Here is a 19,473-nt window from a genome sequence, read left to right on the forward strand (position 1 = left end):
TAGATGACAAATGTTGGTCGTCTAGGAGACAATTAATCATGGCTACATACAGATAGCCTTATGAAAAAAAACATAGCGATCAGATACCCATGAAGTATATGCATACATTCCCTTTATTTGTTTTTCGTAGTTCGTTGGTTATAAAGGCAATCTTAAAGCCCGAGTAACTACTCCCTCTGATGTTAAATAGAAATCATTAGGATATGAACACGGTCTCTGATATAGAATATTGACTAACAATATCTATAAAAATATATCATTTTAAATATAAATAGTTACAAATTATGAAAGTATTTCTTACGATGAATCTAGATATACCAACATTATGTTACCAATCTATATGATTTCTCAGCTATTGATGATTAAATCTAGAAAGATCTGATTTAAGATAAATTTAGATGGACTTATATTTAGAATCGGAGGTAGTAATTGACGACACCCTCAAATTCCACAAATCCACCATTGACATACCTCTTTAATTCTTTGCTCATGGCCCACCAAACCCAAGCATATGTGTAGCGCATACACGTCCAGCGCACGATGGTGAAAACAAATTTTATAAAATTATATCTAAAAAGTCTCTCATAATACTCTATATGTATCATCTATTTTTATGACCTAATGACTAAAATAAAGAAAAAATAGAATATAACCATCGTAGACAAGATTTGCTTCACATGGGGCGTGTTTGGTTGAGCGAATGAGGCCTAGCCTGGCTTGGATCATGCGTAGAAATTGGTGTTGAAGGGTGTTTGGTTCGCTGATTCTACTGTAGCGGCCTGGCTCCTCGCATGCGAAAATACGAGCGCGTGCTGCATTCGCAGTGAAGCCCGAATCGACATTCGCTCGCGGGCCTGGCTGAGCTGATACAAGCACTCGCATGCAGCCACCTCCTCGCTCGGGATAGAATCGAATCGCGCACCGCTAGGGTTACCACCGCACTCAATCCCCTCGATCCCCTCCGACTGCTACCGTCCTCTCCATCCACACCGGCGAGAGGTCCCCTCGATCCCCTCCGGCGAACTCCCTCTGGGTGAGTACCCGCAGCCTCCTCCCGTCCCCTTTATTTTGGGCTTAAGGCCCCTTCTCCTCCTCACCGCGTTGGTCTGCACAGATCCACGGTGTGAGGCAGTGAGTGAACAGTTCTGTCCTCTCCATCCCCGCCAGCGAGCTCCCCTTCCCAATCGGCGAGGTAAGCACTGCTATTTGCTCATGTTTATTTTTAGCCGAACAAGATCTCATCTTGTACTTGAGCATGCATACTGGCCATTTCAGATACAAAGAAACCCTCTCTTCGCCAGCGTTGCCGCCCTCCAGCCCAGGCATTCGTCCGTCCACCGGATCACGCTACCTCGAGTCCATCGCTCGCAGTCGCCGGCGTTCGTCCTCCTCCCCTGTTCCTGACCGGCGTAGATCCGGGATCCATTCGGACTCGGGTGGTTTGCACTTTCTTCGGTTAGGAGTGCTCTGCTCGGGATTCCATCTTTCTTTGCTGTGAGATTGAGATATCGAGTCCCCCTCTTTCTTCCTCTGCATCCAGTTTTTGATTGCTGCATGGTGCCCTGCTAGCCTAACCCCATCTGTCCATTGTTCCCGATCTATGTTCTTGCTGGCATCTAGAGTTCAATTGGCATTTGTAGTTTAATTTGTTTTGACAGATTATTCCGCATGATTTTGATCGATGATTATACAATAATAACACAAATAGCTGTTAGGTCAATATTTATGGTGTATCCGGTCTTAGAGATTAGTTAATTGGCTTCTAAAATGCTAGCATCCCGTCATTTCCTTCTCTTTCCTCCAGTTATTTTATACTGTCAAATTGTTTTGTTTTAATGGCTTCTAAAGTAGTTGAACATTGATTTGTACTCCTCGGTTCAAGATGTAAGTTGTTTAGAACATCGACATGGTCTATAAGTTAAAATTTGACAGTAAGATAGTAGTTAATGTTTAGTTATGTTAGTTGTAATCTGCAAAGGTTGTGGCATGGTGCTTAGCTTTTGCCACTTTGTCAAACTGTTTTATACTTTTTTGGTGGATGATCAGCTAAGCAAAATCAATACAATATAATTCAAGTTTCATCTGACCTATAGGCAAGATGTTCTACATGCCAGAAAGGAAAGAAATATATTTTAGCAATCATGCTCTGGCCAATACTAACACTAAAACAAAACAATTTGTAATCTGCAGGAATAATTTTTAGAACATTGACATAAACATAGGACTATGTTTAGTCATGGAAGTTGTTTAGAACATTGACTATGTTTGTACATTAAGATAGTAATTAATGTCTAGTCATGTTAGTTGTAATCTGCAAAGGTTGTGGCATGGTGCTTAGCTTTGCCACTTTTTTGGTGTATTTGATGTATGTGTATTCGATGTATATTTCTAAATCTAATTGCAATTTATGCTTTGTTGAAATGGTTAGATGAATGATTTGGCTATCAAGCGGCGTAAAATCATTGCTCAGGCTGTTTGAGTAGTTGCTACAATGTGTGCGTACACACTGTTTGTGTATAGGCGTGCAGGCCGTACACCACCTGTCACCTACGGTCCCTTAGCTGAAAGAGACAAGATTAGGATGGCAAACCTTAGGTTCATTTTCCACAATGATGATCGGCACTGTGTAGAACAGCTTCGCATGAGAAGAGCTCCTTTTTTCCACTTATGCACATTGCTTAGGACGAGGCGCTTACTTAGGGACACAATTAATAGCTCGGTTGAGGAACAAGTTGCCATGTTCCTGCAAGTGGTTGGTCATAATTGTAGGTTTAGGTTGATAGAGCTTAATTTTAGAAGGGGTTTGGAAATAATTAGTCGTTACTTTCAAGAAATCTTGTATGCTATTGGAGAGCTACGTGGAGAGATGATTCGGCCTTCATCCCACGAGGTCCACCCAAAAATTGCAAACAGCCACAGGTTTAACCCATATTTCAAGGTACTAGTGTTAGATTGCGTAGTTTTTTCCCACTCTAGTTCTTACCTAATTGTTTGTTACCCTTGGTTAGGATTGCATTGGGGCTATAGATGGTACTCATGTGCTAGCTAGAGTCCCAGCTAGCATGGCAGCCGCCTTTCGGGGTAGGAAGGGGGTTACCACGCAAAATGTCATGGCAGCGGTGGATTTCTACCTTAAGTTCACGTTTGTCTTAGCTGGGTGGGAGGGATCTGCACATGATGCCAGCATTCTAGCAGATGCATTGGAGAGGGATGATGGTTTAAGGGTGGCCCCGGGTAAGTGTAGTTAGTTAAGTTAAAAAGTTTGTTTGTGAACTAAAAAATGTGCTCACTTAAACGATATTTATCGCTTGATAGGTAAATTCTACTTGGTTGATGCGGGATATGCTGCTCGGCCCGGGTTCCTTCCACCATATCGTGGGTGTCGGTACCACTTAAAGGAGTATGGTGGAAGGAACCACCCTCATGACCAAAGAGAGTTGTTCAATCTGAGGCACTCCTCCCTTAGGGTCACGGTGGAACGGGCTTTCGGTGCATTGAAGAACCGTTTTAGAATTCTATATAACAAGCCATTCCACCCATACAAGACACAAGTCAAGTTAGTACTAGCCTGCTGCATTTTGCACAATTGGATTCTAATGCATGGACAAGATGAGTGTGTCCCTGGGGAACAAGAGTGGACTCTGAACCCTGTAGAGCCCGAAGCGCACAATGATATTGCATATGACAACAACACTTGGGCAGCAAAGAGGGATGAGTGGGCACTAGCTATGTGGAACAATAGGGGTAGCATGCGTGTGTGAATGATGTTACCATATAATGTTGTACTTTGTAAAACAATTAGAACTTGTAATAATTGGTACTTCTACTTATGAGTTGTATTAATGTGTACTCTGTGACAATTTGTGGCCTGTAATAATAAGTAGTTCCAATTAGGTTTTTATCCATTATATGTGCTTATTTTCTTCTGTGTTCCAATACATGTGCTTCGTGACAGCTCATGGCCGACCATGGTGGTGGCGGTGCGCCAAGGACCAACTTGAAGTGGACATCTCACATGTCCAACATCATGCTGAGACGTTTGGTTGACCTGATCGAGAGTGGATTGAGGACTGAGAAGGGCTTTAAGGAGGTGCACGTGAACACCGTTGCAAGACAAGTGACTAAGGAGACTGGTGTTGAGGTTAGCGGGAATCAGGTGTACAACCACCTCCGCAAGTGGCGTGCAAGGTGGGTGAAGATATGCAAGATGCGGGAGCTCAGTGGTGCCTTGTGGGATGACACCACCAACTCCATCGTACTGGAGAACGAGCACTACAAAGGCCACATAAAAGTAATTTAAGTTAAAATGTTGTAGGCTTATGTTACCAATTTGTTGTAACCAATTCATGTTTTCTTGTAGGATCACCCTACTGATGCTGAATACCTTAATAAACCTCTTGAGAACTATGACCAGATGGCTGCCATATTCTGTACTGGACAGGCCACCGGGAGGTATGCCATGGGCTCCAATGAGCCTTTGGGAGCTCCTTCCGATGTGATCGATAGCGATGAGAAAGCTGGCCCTATTTCCAATGTCATCAGTGGAGGGTTCAGCTTTGCCGGGGGCCTTGCTGCGGATGTTGAGGACACCAACACCAATACCCCTCCATCCACCTGGACTCCATCGAATGCCTCTGCACCCGAGGAGGTTGCTTCCGGTGCTTCTGAGGACAAGGGGAAGGACTCCTCCACTGCGGTTGGTTCCAAGAGGAAGAGGGCCATGATCACGGAGGAGGAGGTCGTTGTCTTCACTGGCATGACTGAGGCTGTTAAGGAGATGGCCGGTGCCATCAAGGCAACTATCCACACTGAGGCACACCCCGATGTGTACAATGCTGTGATAACCCTCCCCGGCTTCACCGAGGATGTCTTACTAGCCGCTCTCGGTTGGCTCTACGACAACAAGGCGCAAAGCATTGGTTTTGTGCAAATGAGTGATGACCATTGTCGCAAGTGGATGAACCGTTGGATCACTAAGCACTACTTTAGTCCTTAGTTTGCTTCTCATCTAGCCTTTTGCCTACTCAGTTGGTGGTTGATGTAGATCCCTTCCCCTGCAGGCAGCAACTATTTTTGTAAGATGAAACTGTAGACATCTTTGTATTAATTAGCTTACCTTAGTATATGAGGTGGCACTATGGGAAAATGTGTGATGATGGTGTAGATGTTGCACACCTATCTTTTGTACATAAGCTTCATACTTTGAAGCTTCATATGATATGTCAAATATGAATTCTGAAGTCTGTGCAGAATCTGTTTATGCTTATTTCACCTCTCTTTGTCAAGTTTTGTGTTCCTGGCTTCCTTTGATCCATATATTAGTTGTCAGAGTTATAGTCTATTTGTTTAATACATAATATCTCTAGAAATAGTGAATTCTGATTTTACTGAGTGAAAATAAGGAATTTGCAAGTGTAGGCTTCTAATGCCTATTCCTTTTGTTGTTTATCAGATACTTAGATGAAGGGGAATGACTCTTAGCTCAATTGTTTGGTGTTTGTTTCCACTGTCTTGGGTAAAGAACACACAAAGGTCCATCCCTTATGGTATACAACAAGTCAGGGAACTTCTTGGTGTCTCATGTGCCTTTGATCAAGTTGTGCAGGTTTGCCACCCAACTTTCTTTGTTTGTTAGTAAAAAGTGGACAGGTGATTTACTTAAGATCTACTATCTGGTGAACAGCGTTCCAAACACTCGGTAGGAGTACCATATTTTTCTGTCATCATTTTTTCTTTGGTTGAATAACACTGGGTAGATCTTACCTTGTTTAGTATCAGTGTCTACCTCTTTAAGTTGTGGTGAATAGCATTTGATACTTGTGGCAAATAGCATGACATGCACTGGAAACTTGAATGGGTTCAATATTGGTGGTAATAAGGCAACTTTCCGTTCATTAAAAGTTCAAGTGCCTTTCACAGAGTCCACTTTATCTGTAAGCTTATATGTAAAGTATCTGATTTTTTTATCATATTCAGAAAAGCAGCTCATGGGAAAATGGCACAACGATGAACTCAAGTTGGGAACAAAATGCAAGTGGTGGGAATGATTCTGATGATTTGGGAGGCTGGAATAATGGAGTTGTAGCAGCTGCAAAACAACCATCGGACAATTCACGAAATGCTGCTCTAGGTTCCCAAGGAACCACAAATTCAGATACAAAGCAATCAGGTTCTTGGGATGGCTGGAATGCTGCCCCTGAGGACTCATCGAGCACTGCTAAATGGAATGAGGCAATGATGAGAGGGGTTTGCCAATGCCAAGACAACACTTCGAACTAACAACTGAGGAGACAAGCATTCTTCTAGAAGTCGAGTCCATTGTGCTGTGTGTCAGAAGGATCTTTTGTGAAGCATGGTAAATTAACTCATAATTTTTTTTTGTGCTTCATAGTATACAATCAACTTTTTAAGTATCTTTAAACAATGAAAAAAGTGTGACGTCAGACGTGATGTTTTACATGAAAGAATGTCATATGCAACACAGCTATCTGGTTTTATGTAATGATAGTGTGACGTGATGTTTTACATGAAAAAATGCCATATTCGAGAACTTAGCCAAATTCGACCTGCAGCTATACCAACATTGCATCATCTTCGAGGACTTAGTCAAATTCGACCTACATGAAAGAATGGCATTGCCTTGCTCTCAAATGGTCATCGCTTACCTTTGTATGCCAAACTTGCGTTTAGCATATGCACATTTTCGAGGACTTAACCAAATTCGACTTACAATGATACCAATAATGCATCATGATCGCATCCAAGGACTTAGCAAAATTCGGCTCAAGCACATATGACCTATAAAACTTTAGCCAAACTTACCTCATTCAAATAAATTACCTGAACAACGCTTCAAAATTTCCAAAAATTTAAGCTAATTTCAAATTTACACAAAATTAACATATACAACTTACATATAACAGTTTTAGGACTTAGCCAAATCCAATATTAGCAAACTCAACCTCACAGGGGTAAGCACACCGCTCCTCAGGTGCAAGGTCACCGTACTCTAATCATGCGGGTAACCAATCACAATCTCAGCACTTTGCATTCGCTCATACAGCCTCAGATACAGCCAACCAAACAGAATCTCAGCTCAGCTTGCATCCACAGCTACAGCCAACCAAACACACTTCTTTTCTAAAATACAAATCCTCTCAGCCTATTTCCCCTCATCCAGAATATACACTGTAGATCTACAAAATCTCATGTGGACAACTAAACACACCCATGGTGGTTGGTGTGTCGCATCAGACGCATCAAATCAAATGCTTAAGCACAAGTACTAGCTAGCTGACCATTCATGCAGCAAGGACCATACATCTAAGTTAGCTCCTTGCCTCCTGTCCTGCATATGTACCATACATGTTTTTTAATAATGAAATAGTCTTATCCTGCCTCAGTATAAAAAAGATGCAGATAGCCGTTCAGTTATAACCACAGACCGATACACCACGAAGCAACCACTCGTCTTTTGGAAATGAATACATGGAAGAAGAAAAACGATCGAATGGCCACCGACAGAAGCTGCTGTCGACATGTACAGGTGCATAACAGGATCAGACCGACCGCACCTGGCTGTCAGCCTCCCTCAACAGTCCATGCATGCAGAACCTTCTGACCAACAACATCACACATGTCTGATCGACTAATATTAGTTACCTAATCCCCTTCCTCTACTTGACAAAAACGGCAAAACACATAAATTGCTAGCACTAATATATAACGCTTTGCTTACTATTATTCATTAATTTAAGAAAAAGCTAGGCGTAGCTCTACTGTTACAGAACAGTATGCGGATGAAACAATTGAATGTGCAACCGTGTGCTGTGCAGCTATAGCCTTCCGGCTAATCTTTCTATGGCTGGGCCATCTCTCCTTCAGAAAAGGGAGGACGTATAGGAAACCAGTCTGTCCATTTGATTCCATTTAAAAAGGGAATCCAAGCGTGTAAAGACGATGCTGATGAGCTAGAGATCTAAACATTTCAGAGTGGTGCATGCATGCTTAGGCGAGGCACCTGAGCATCGGAAGAGGTAGCCAGAGTGCTTCAGAGTTACACATACAGATCAAGATCAAGGCACAACACAAGGTATGAAGCTCTTGTTCCAGTGTCCTTGCTGCTCGTGCTTCTGCTTCATGAAGGCCAGCAAGAGCCAAGGCCAGGATGCAGGTAACAAGGGCAGCGAGTTGCAAGGGGGAGTGGCAGGCAAAGCCATAGAGATGTAGCTTAATTTGGTTTGAACCATGCGTGCTCAGTGCCTCGGTCAGTGCTGCTCTTTCAGCCCACCAGTTTGATGTTTATTTCACATGATTATGTCGCGCATGCTTCGCGCTGTGAATTTGTACTGTAGTTGCCCTCATCTTCGTTTGGAATTCCTTTCAGAACTATGAATTTTAGTGTTGTGTGTGTGGCTTCATGCTGTGTCACTAGACCTACTCCAGTCGATGAAAGCAGCAATATTTTTGTCCAATTAATCGCCTCCCTTTTTTGTTTGTTTGTTCAATTTAGTACTGCTATGTTTCTACTAGCATTGCTGATTATAGTCCATGGACGACTAAACTTGCGGGAGAAATCGAGGAACAAGAATGGGTAAAATAGAGTGATCGATTTGGGGGTCGTGATCTGCGCAGCTGCATATAGGCAAGACAAAAAGCGTGCACATATTCAGACTTCATAGTACCGAAGGATGATAATGGACACACGCTTCCCTCCGGTAAACCGATCGTCTCCCTTATATCTGCTGCTTCTTCAATTTACTTTGCTTCTATTAGCATCGATAATTAGTCCATGGGCGGATGAGTAAGCTTGCGGCGAAATTAAAGGAAAGAGAACAGTGTGGTCAAACTGGAGAGAGAGAGAGAGAGAGAGAGAGAGAGAGAGAGAGAGAGAGAGAGAGAGAGAGAGTTTGATTTGATCGGTTCGTCTTTTGCTGTCAATGCAGGTGGTATCTGGAGAGAAGGTGGCGCCATGTATTATGGTTCACTGGCTGTTCTCTGTTCTTGTTACGGCGATATATATGGCCATCTAAAAAAGAAAAAGAAACGATATATATGCGTTGCATGAGATCATCTAAGACGACAGAAAAAAACGATATATATGTTTTGGATGGTTAGGCATCTTTGACTTAAATCATACTTATTCTGTTAAGATTAAGCATTCTGCTTTGCGTGTTTCATGCATGTGTAGAGGAAGCATCGGAACATATGAAATTTCTGTTTTATGGGTGCCCGTGACTTAGAAAGTTACGGCCCATCTAACATCCCAAGCACGGCCCACTCAGAGTTAGAGTTCAAGGTTAGAGGACAGTAGCCCAAGTTGACAAATGTAGAGGAGGTTTAAGGGGCGGCAACAGGCAAGGTGGAAGTAGTGGGTGTGGATGTGGGCGGCTGAGGCCGGACGGCAGGAGCGCCACTGGCCGGGCGGTGGAGAACCGTCGGTGGGTGATGGTGGCAAGGAGCTGTCGGAGACGGTGGAGGACGACGGAGTGGGGCGAGCACGTCAAGGGTTGCCGAAGGTGAGAAAAAAAGAGGGACGGATGACGAGGAGCACGTCGAGGGAGCCAAAGCCAGAGCTGAAGATGGGCAAGTCGAGAAAGTTGGAGCCGGAGCCAGAGACGAGAAGAGCCGGAGCTAAGGCTAAGTGCGGAGGGTTGTCGTTTAGCTTTCAAAATTCGCGTGCGCGAGAATTAGCACGCCCGCAGCAACTGAACTTGGGCCACAGCAGTTCCCGTCCATACTTAATTACAAAGTTCAAGTGTAGTTCACTCATCAGATGAATCAGTAAAGGTGATACATGCATATATAAACCATAATATTGCTATGCTCTGCTATCTGTGGTTAAAATTGCTATGCGGTACTAGACCGGTCATCTAGTGATTACTAGTAAGCTCGCACGTGAAATCCACTTACTTATACTAAGGATAAATACCAAATAATCTAATATATCAATCCATGTCTATAAATTAAGTATTAAAATAAATAAATAACAATAGTACATTAATCATTTGAAATTTATCTCTGATAAAATTGATCGTGCCATACCTAGTGGGAGCAATGAAATATTACAAAACATATTTTAACAAAGTATATGATTACTAATAGCAAATTATAGGATTTGACAAAGTATATGATCTCTGCCAATTATAGGATTTGACACAGATAGAGGGAGGGAAAATAAAACTTAGTATATTCCCATATATAATTTTGAGCTTTTCTATGAAAATAATAGTGATGTGATCTAGAATCCAATATTATATTGATCAACTGCCAATTGTACGGTTATTTCAAACTTATCTCTCAGCTGCAAAGACAACTGTCCCGTTATAATGACAAAACATCACATACTGTAAAAACTATTTTTGTCCAACAATTTTGAGACTTGTCAGTAACAAACTGCAAATAAACCGCAACTCGCATCTCGCATGCAGACGTTCACCCATCAGACACTCATAAACCAAGTACCCAACCCAGGCGCCTTCTACCTTTGATACCTTCGGGAGCATCCTACTTGTACTAGAGCCGGTGATGATGCACATGCATACCTTGCACCGGCCACCGGATTCCAGACCTCAAATCCTGATGAAACGCCGACGATCACCGGACTCGATCGCTCCATGTTGCCTCCGTGAGACCACTGCCGCGCGCGCATCTCACAGCCTCGCATAAGCACGGCCGTGAAACTGTTGCCATGCGCGGCTGCATCGGTGAGCACGTACGTACGTACGTCGGTACGTGACACACACGTCGATCGTGAAAATTAAGCTGCAAGTCAAGACGTCATGCATGTGATGGATTGCAAACTAACTAAATAAGCTGGAAATTAAATGGAAAGAAATTAGCTAGCTAGATAGAGCAGCTGCATGTTAGAAACCCACTCGACCAAGCACTCCAATCAATCACAAGAACACTGGATTCACACCAGTTCAGAGTGTCTATTACTGCTAGCAAGCCAAATCACAGAAACGGGATACAATCTGGGAAAAGATAGAAGCATAAACGGGAAGAGCAGTCTAGGCTAGGTAGGAGAAGAACACAGGGAGGGGAAAACAGCAGAGGAAGGATCGGGAAGACAACTCAGGGGAAGGGGAGGACTTGGCTTGAGGAGGAAGAAGGTGTTCTGGTTCTGATTCTTTTCTCCCCTGTGCTGGACGGTTCGGTCCCTTTTGTAGCCGATGGCCCAGCCATGCGCCAGCCTGGAGTCAGCCTTAACATTCCCTTCCTCTTAAAATACGACTTGCCCTCAAGCCGTTGCCGTCACGCCGCCAGAGTTCCATGGAATGTCCTAGTTGGTTAGGTCGATGGTGATCAGGCCAGCACTGCACCCCATGCTATCAGACACGTCCTTCACCGTGTTGATGTCATTGTGCACTCTGATGTCCCTTGTCTGGAACACATATGCGGGCCCTGCAATGCCGTTGCCGAGGTCCTCTGGGAGCAGCTTGTCTAGGTCCGCATCCGTTGAATGTTTCGCCCCGTCCGGAGCACTGGCGCTTGACTCGACAGTGGGCGGGCCCCATAGGACCCACAGGAAGCTATGGCTGCAGTGCTCAAGTGTGGCGGTGATCTCCACATCCTTGTCGTTGTGCTTCGCCTCGCATCGCCGTAGCAAGTCCTCCAAGGCGTGCCGCCCTGTGCCCAACAACACCAACTGCACGTCCTACCTGGCGATCCACAGTATCGTGTTGACGATGAAGTTGACACCCTTCTAGTGTCTAGCCGCCCAATGAGCGGCACGTCGTCGTGTTCCTGTAGCCCCAACTGCTGTTGCAGGGCGACCTTGCCTTGGCACTTGCCGGTATATATCCAATGTCTCGAACGTGTAGTTGGTGTAGCCGTCATAGTGTAGGTGCTTGAACCAATCTAATAGTGTGCACTTATTGATGGTAGTCAACGAATGCATGTCTTGCACCAGCTATCGGTGGTGATAGTCCAACCCATACCATCGCTGAAGAGGACGATGTTTTTCCTAGTAACGTTAACCGTCTCAACGTAAGTACCAGCTTTGATGTAGACAACATACTTGGACTTTCCATTGGGCGCGTCGGCCAAGGCCTGCACGATGGTGGTGTGATGGGAGCTGTCATCCTTGGCCACGACGACATCAACCCTAGTGCTGAGGCCCGTGAGGCGTCGGAACCTCAGCTGTGCCCACTTTAGCATGGGCACCATGACTGGCCACGACGATGTTGAGTCATGGTGCAGGGTGGTAGATTTGGATGCACCGCTCACATGGCAAACAAGCGGCAACGTCATCGTGAGAAGCAAAAGCGTGTTCTTGCCGATTGCCATACTCTCAACTGATTGATGTGGCTTGCTAGTGTTGCTCGATACATCCATCAGATTATCGCACGATGGAATTGGACCAGGGTGGCATGCGTCCATATGGACGTGGAGCGACGGTGGAGGCAGGAGGTGTGGGGATTAGAAGGAAATGATATGGAAGGAGACATCTAATATGGAAGACAAACAATAGGTGATTGATAGTATTTTTAGAATGAAAATGGAATCTAATTTTGTATGGTGACTATTTGATCAACTCGGATGGACAATGAAGATCGTCCGAATTTACCATAACTGATGAATTATATAGGAATATAGATATAGTATAATTAGGATATGATGATGCAATTACACTGTCTTACTGTGATGGCCATATATACGGACTAAGTAGTCCTTCTTTTAGAATATTATAGTTATTCCATGACATACCAAGTCGATATTTGTCTATTTATCATCTGGCTTTGCCCCTAAGAGCGAGTTCCCCTTCTCTGCCATCGGCAGATGGGCATTCTATGCGTTGGAGAAGTGACATTTTAAGGGCATTCTATGTGTTGGAGGGAAGGGGCAAATGCCCCCCCCCCACACGTATACGAAGAAGTGTTCTCGCTATATAATGAGATTTTGTCATAAAAAATAATTGCATTAAAAGGACCCACTTGTCATTAAGTAAGGACCTTCACACGTATTCATTACATCTATGCAAATGAGCATTTAGGATGATTTATAGTGATCTATCTGCATAGTTGAGGTGGCTAAATAATATGCACGGCCATGTATTTGAGCAGGCTTGATTTTTCTTTATACTTGAACAAACATGGAGCTAGTGCCATATGTTTACGTGAAACATTTAACTAGTGTCTGCTATCTCACGTACTTGGTTGGCTGGCTAAGATGCACGCATGCAAGTACCTAGGCTTAATGTTTATGCTCCAGTACATATGTATGTGTTCAAATACGTGCTCACCTCGATACATATTATATACCTGAGCCCATAAGTTGGCCAGTACAGCCCAGAAGCTTCTAAAACATGATGTCATCTCCATCTCACGCACACAACTATCCTAGAGCCAACAAACTCCATCTTCTTGCTACTACACACATAATCGTCTGCCTCCGATTTTGGTTTGAGCTCTACCAGCGACCAGTGACCTCGCCGATGACATCATGTAAGAGTTGAGAAGATGCATATGATTTCTGTGAAGAGTTGAGAAAATCAAATGTAATTTTTTGTTAAATAAACGGCCTATAAATTTTGGCCCAACCCGCACGGGAGAAGGGTGGACGACCTACAAAATTTAAAACGGTCATGTATTTTTAATAATTTAAAGAAATGAAATATATAAAAAAATCCGCCAGTCGAACGAAAGGAAGACAGATGACGCCCAACCTCCTCCCCCACCTGCAATCAAATCAATGTTTGATTTTGTACTGCTGTACTGTTTTATAATTAATCGGCCTGCAGCAATCAAATCAACGTTTGGACTGTTCGTTAGCGAGAGAAGGAAAACATGCTACAAAGAGCTCGGCCCCTCGGATGAATCTGCATATGTTGTTTGAGCGGTTATATTATGATGCGGTATTCAAAGATACAACATAAAACACGAAAAACTAAAACAATTTAGTCAATAATATCTCAAAATGCAATGATTATGTAGAATCACGTAGAAACAGTTCAAAGTATACTAGGGAACCATTCAAAATATATCTGGTTAGAACGATGAAATAGTAGCATGGAAACAATTCAATTGTTCTACGGGAACAATGCAATAATAGCATGAGAACAAATCAAAACATATTACGGGAATATCTAAAAACATATATATTAAAGGAACAATTAAATTAGTACCACGAGAACAATTCAAAACATACCGTGAGACATCTAAAAAATTATATTGGAGGAACAATTAAATTCTACCATGGAACAATGCAATTGTACCACGAGAACAATTCAAAACATATCACGGGGACATCTCAAAAAAAATATTAGAGGAAAAATAAATTTCACTAGGAAAAAGTGCAACTATGTCATGTAAATAATTCAAAATGTATTGAAGGAACAAGCAAATTCTTCTACATGAATAATGCAATTGTACCATAAATACACCATGAAAAAGTCCTAAGAATACTAAAATAATAAAAAGTAAGTGTACGAAAGTGAACAAAATTTCATAAAAAACTAACATTAATTAGTGAAGAAAGAAATACAGTATGCATAGAAATGGACGGTAAAAAAAGGAAGAAGATACCTGGGCTAAAAATGCATATTATCTAGGCCCAACACCTGTAAAGAAGAAGAAAATCAGCAGCCCACGAGCGAGGAAGGACACACCAGGGCTTGGAGAATGCGCGGAGGGGTGGGCGGCGCTCGTCTTCCCACCGCCTGTGCGGACCGGATGGTTGCCGGCATATAGTCGGTCCCACTCCCCCACCGCGCGTCCGCGCCGCTCTCGCCGCCGCATCTACCTTCCTTGTCGTTGGCCCGGCCTTTCTCTCTGCCGTGGTGGGAGAAGCGACTCGTGCGCGCGCTCGGCCTAGAAATTGAGCACGGAGGCGGGGGCGGCGGCTCTCCGGGGTGTGGAAGGTGCCGAGCCGCACGAGGGTGCCGCCGTTCCGAGTCGCCAAACCGGGGCCGTAGCTGTGGGGTTTTTTGGTCGGGTGGTGGGCAAGCAGAGAGCGATGGCTACGCCCAGGAAGGGGACGGCGACGCCGCTGGGCGCTGTCTTCTCGCCGGAGGAGACAAAGAGGGCCGTGGCGAGGGTGGCCGAGGCCATCGCCGACCGCCGTGCCGAGCTTGGGCGCCTCCAGGGTTTCGTCGCCGACAACGCCGCGCTCGTCTCCCTCGTCAACAGGCTCCCCGACGAACTCTCCCACGAGATCATGGTCCTCCCCTTCCCTCCTCTCGCTAATTTTACAATCTGCATCTTCTTCTACAAATAAGTTTGCTAGCTTACTTGGTACTATTATCGATTTCTTCATTTTGATGAGCAATGTTTGTGGTAGTAAACTGAAGACACCAGTAACTGCATTGTAAAGTACATAGTGTTTTTTGGCTGTGCAAATTGATTAACAAGGTATTACAGTTGATACAAAATGACTAGAGTGCCATTCTCATAATTGATATCGAAACACGGGGGTACTTTATGTGGATGATACTACGAGATAGGAAAATAAAAGGGGCTAACAAAGGAAAACCTCATTACATCTACATGTATGCTTTATATTTTGCAACAAGGTATAAAAAGACTATGCATTGCAGGTTCCCTTTGGTGGTGCTGCATTTTTCCCAGGGAAATTAATCCACACGAATGAACTCTTGGTATGGTTTCCACTATGGAACACCTTTTGATTTTCAGTCTACGTGGGCCTATCTATGTATATGTTCGTGATGTGCATTATGTCTTAGGTGCTTCTAGGTGAAGGGTACTACGCACAGAGATCTGCTAAGCAGACAACTGAGATTTTGCACAGAAGGGGGCTGGAATTGGAAGCTCAAGTTGAAGCGATGAAGGCAACTATATCTGACCTTGAGGCTGAGGCGAAATTCTTTGAGTCCACTGCTGACGAGGCTTCTGTAAGGCTCCTTTCTCATGGGTCTTGTATGTATGGGCAGTGGTAGATTAGTGTTTTACTTAGTAAAGGCAACCATAATATCAATTTCCTTTAGGCCATTTGTAAGAGAAAAATAGGAAATGGGTAGTGAGTTATAACAGACCTTCATTGGCATATGGACTCGTGAATTGCAGTTATTGCATCTCAGTATGCATACTAAGCTAGCACCCTAGCCTTCTTTAGATTGAAAGCTGGAAAATGCTATATGTAGTGTGTTGAGGTATAGCAATATAGCCTTGCAGACTTGATTCTTAACTGAGTTACTTTTATGATTGATCAATTCATTTGTATTAACATAAATGAGAACTGTTCACAAGTTGGTGCTCACTCTACATTGTTTTTGCACACATTTACATTAAATTGGGTGCTTAACTATGTTGATTTGGGCAGGAGGGTCTTGTTGAAATTAGGGAAGAATATGATGAAGAGACGGAGAATAATTCATTAAAATCAGGTAACCATTTGGAATTTCCTTTTACTTAGCTAATGGTTATAAAACTAATCTGCACTTTTATTGTCTTCATGATTTGTTTGCCTCTTTATGAGTTATTAATATATTAGTTTCTAATATGAATATTTGCCCAACGTATCTAATCCTTGCTCTCTTGTAACTCCTTACATGGTAGGATATTCTTGTTGAGTAGTCCTGAATTGACCAAGTTTTAAGTGATCTTGCTGTAAGTTGATCCGTCAATATTTTATTCCACAAGCAAATGTTGTTTCGGTGCTCTAAACAAAAATATAGATACTAGCAATGACGGTGGAAGCTCCATGACTAGCAAGAGCAGACACAAGCAGCTGCAAGGATACTAGCAGATACTAGCAGTGGAGACTGAGACTAAAGCTAGACACTAAAGTAGCTGAAGACTCAAACAAAAAGACTCATAACACTAAAGCACAACCTAGCACAGTAGCAGGAGATTGACAGCCCAATGTGAACCAAGAAGCACAGAACCATCACCAAAAGCAGCCCATAGCAGCAGGCTACAACCACCGAGCATTATGATAAGGACCCGGACAAGAACAACCACAAAGTCGGTGAACAGTGTAAACACATGCTTGATCGTCCACGCACAGGAGAAGAGCAGAGCCACGATATGCAGGGTGCGGCGGCCATGGGAAAAAATTAGGGTTTTAGGCGAGTTGCAGTGCCCTGAGGAGAAAAACCTAGCTGTGGTACCATGTTTGGAATAACAACTTGTATTCAATAGTAGCCCATGGGAGCAATATATAGAGAGTACATGAGGGAGTACATGATAAGGACTCTAGTAACCTATACGTAATGGATAATGATTCTATATTCCTAACAGGTTAAAGGTGTATCTTGTACTTTTTTAACTGCTATTTAGGCATGACAGAATAACATGTTCTGGTGATATTATTATCGCCTTGATGGTTCAAAGCTGGTGGTAAACCTTTGGCGCTTACATGTGTAGCAAGCAAATTGAATTATACTTTGGCATAGCTTATTTTACTTGTCTACTTCAGAGGCTTCAAGTTTTGCTGGGGGCATGTCAGATAAAGATAGGGAACATGCTCGAATCATGGCAAGGTTAGATGAACTTGAAATGGAAGAAAAGGAAGTTGAAAGTACTTCTGAAGAAGAAGAAGATGCCGATGACAATGACGAAGATGATGAAGGTGCTGGAACAAGTGAGGATGGTGAGGAATCTGGAAATGCTTTAAGTGGTGACAATGAGCATCACAGTTCTAGTTTTGGCGCCTCGTTTTCTGGAAGTGGTGGTAATGATAGGAGTCATGAGAATATCCAGGTACTTAATTGTTTCTCAAGCTGATCTTACTAAAGATTGATGTAATCTTAATTTGCTTAACATGTTGTGCTGAAATTATTCATTTTGATGCTCTGAGTAATAGCTGAAGAGTGCATTTAAGAAGCCTGGAGGAGGGGAACTGCTGAGAGGTGTTTCTCATACACCATCAGCCCACACATCTCATCCAGTATTTCCTGGCCAAACTTCTGTAAGTTGTTTATCGTTTTTTGAGTACCTTTTCCTTTTGTCCCTGAATTAACAGCTTATTAATTGGTGTATCTCCCTTATGTTCACATTGTGTTTCTTTTTATTTGCAGATAATAAACTCTGAAGTTCAGGTTCCCACTAAAGGTTTGTTCTACTCTATGGTTGGAGATGACTTGTAGTAGAATTGGCATCTTGTTGATGTAATGTTGCTGGAGATGGGACTGAACTTGATTCTCTTGGCGCTTCATATGCTTGCTTGAAGTGTGTAGAATTAACTACCATGCTTATTTTTGTGTGACCCAAACATTCTACTTGCAGCTGTTTCTTTTCAAGACGACAAGCATATAGTTAGTTCATTAAAGTCTCCTCCCTTGCCACTGGATCCGAAATACTCTGCTCCAGGGCTCAAGGTACTGATGGTTTTACTTCTTACAGAACTTCTGTATGCGTTCCTTTGTCTGCATAAGTCTCTCAGTCAGGTTTTCTTCAGTGAACTTCTACACTAAGCCACTAACATTAATGAACATGGAAATGGGAGTACTGGTCCTCACAAAGGATGTTAACTATCTGCCCATACGTTAACAGTATTACCCCCATGTTTCAATCATGGTTTTTTGTTGTTTGGATGTACCACAGTTCTACTGTCTAAACATGCCATGACTCCACAAACGTGCATTGCATTTTACTGTTATGGTTTTTGTTATTTGGATGTGTGGATAATGCTGATAGTCGGTTACTCTATTTGCAGGATTCTTCAGACCTCGTTCCATCTCGTGATCGAAAGATAATATCAAGTGGGCGAAAGGTCTCTTTGTTGTACTCTGTTAGATGTACTTCCGAACCCTTGAACTTGCACTTGAGCTTAATTAGGTTATTGACTTATCTGTCAGCAGGCCTTTACTGGATCTATTATTGAACATGATGACAATCTTTCAGCCACTCAATCTTCAGCGAGCAATTCTTCTGAGAAAGTATGCTGTTTTTCCCCGAACTTCGCATTGGTGCAATAGAAATTCATATTGATCTCTTCTCTACTGTTTCCCTTAACATTTTGCAGCCTGGTACTTCTGCTTCTTCAAGGCCTATGTCTAGATTCAAGATGCAGAAAGGAGAGCGCTGAGTCTCTGACACCAGGGTGAATCTATGGCAACAGAGCTGCATTTGCGATAATCTCCATAAGTGGTTGTGCTGATACAGCACGTTTGAATTTTAGTTGATCAAGATTCTTCTTTCATACAATGATTGCTGAATGGAGATTACCGAAGTCAACATTGTATCCCACCACCTCCATGGGGGCTTAAGCGACAGCGATCAGTTCAAATAGAGCAGTTTGTCTGAGCTGTTGAGCACCTGAAAACTAGACATTTCCTTGTCGAGTGATTTTTGCCTTGTGCGGACGGTGGAGTGCATGTTCAGTGAAACGGTCTGTGGATACGTGTGGCGTGTCCAGTAACATGTAAGCTGCGCAACCTCCCAGGTTATTTCATTCATCGGGTGGTATGCATAATACTAGTTTGCTTGAAGTGCCACATGCGAGGTCACTATTGCGATGTGGGCATTACACATCTACGAGGGAGTCTCTTTACGAGAATTTCTTCGCGAA

The 19,473-nt window shown here is 43.2% G+C and overlaps 2 protein-coding genes across 5 annotated transcripts; both read left to right on the top strand.

Annotated features, from left to right (window-relative positions):
- Positions 1–2,172: 2,172 nt before the first annotated feature.
- LOC133910230 (uncharacterized) lies at positions 2,173–5,156 on the top strand. The gene is made up of 2 exons (XM_062352740.1): positions 2,173–4,291; positions 4,361–5,156. The coding sequence occupies exons 1-2, from the start codon at positions 3,959–3,961 to the stop codon at positions 4,994–4,996; spliced, it is 969 nt and encodes a 322-aa protein (XP_062208724.1). The 5' UTR covers positions 2,173–3,958; the 3' UTR covers positions 4,997–5,156.
- Positions 5,157–14,595: 9,439 nt separating this feature from the next.
- On the top strand, positions 14,596–19,439 carry LOC133909525 (uncharacterized). Of its 4 annotated transcripts, none has more exons than XM_062351989.1 (11): positions 14,596–15,162; positions 15,539–15,598; positions 15,686–15,853; positions 16,282–16,345; positions 17,380–17,663; positions 17,767–17,871; positions 17,981–18,014; positions 18,189–18,280; positions 18,619–18,675; positions 18,761–18,841; positions 18,928–19,439. In XM_062351989.1, exons 1-11 carry the CDS (start codon positions 14,959–14,961, stop codon positions 18,988–18,990), a joined length of 1,212 nt encoding a protein of 403 aa, XP_062207973.1. In that variant the 5' UTR covers positions 14,596–14,958; the 3' UTR covers positions 18,991–19,439. The 4 variants fall into 4 exon arrangements, with proteins under 4 accessions (XP_062207973.1, XP_062207976.1, XP_062207977.1 ...); XM_062351992.1 differs by having other exon boundaries at positions 17,785–17,871; XM_062351993.1 differs by having other exon boundaries at positions 17,788–17,871.
- The last annotated feature ends 34 nt before the right edge of the window (positions 19,440–19,473 follow it).

The sequence above is a fragment of the Phragmites australis genome, chromosome 2, assembly GCF_958298935.1.
Source record: "Phragmites australis chromosome 2, lpPhrAust1.1, whole genome shotgun sequence".
Classification (NCBI taxonomy): Eukaryota; Viridiplantae; Streptophyta; class Magnoliopsida; order Poales; family Poaceae; genus Phragmites; species Phragmites australis.

Coding starts and splice junctions, on each gene's coding strand:
- LOC133910230 (XM_062352740.1), top strand. CDS start 3,959: ATGGCCGACCATGGTGGTGGCGGTGCGCCAAGGACCAACTTGAAGTGG. Junction 4,292..4,360: donor ACTACAAAGGCCACATAAAA/GTAATTTAAGTT, acceptor GTTTTCTTGTAG/GATCACCCTACTGATGCTGA.
- LOC133909525 (XM_062351989.1), top strand. CDS start 14,959: ATGGCTACGCCCAGGAAGGGGACGGCGACGCCGCTGGGCGCTGTCTTC. Junction 17,664..17,766: donor GGAGTCATGAGAATATCCAG/GTACTTAATTGT, acceptor TCTGAGTAATAG/CTGAAGAGTGCATTTAAGAA. Junction 17,872..17,980: donor TATTTCCTGGCCAAACTTCT/GTAAGTTGTTTA, acceptor TTTTATTTGCAG/ATAATAAACTCTGAAGTTCA.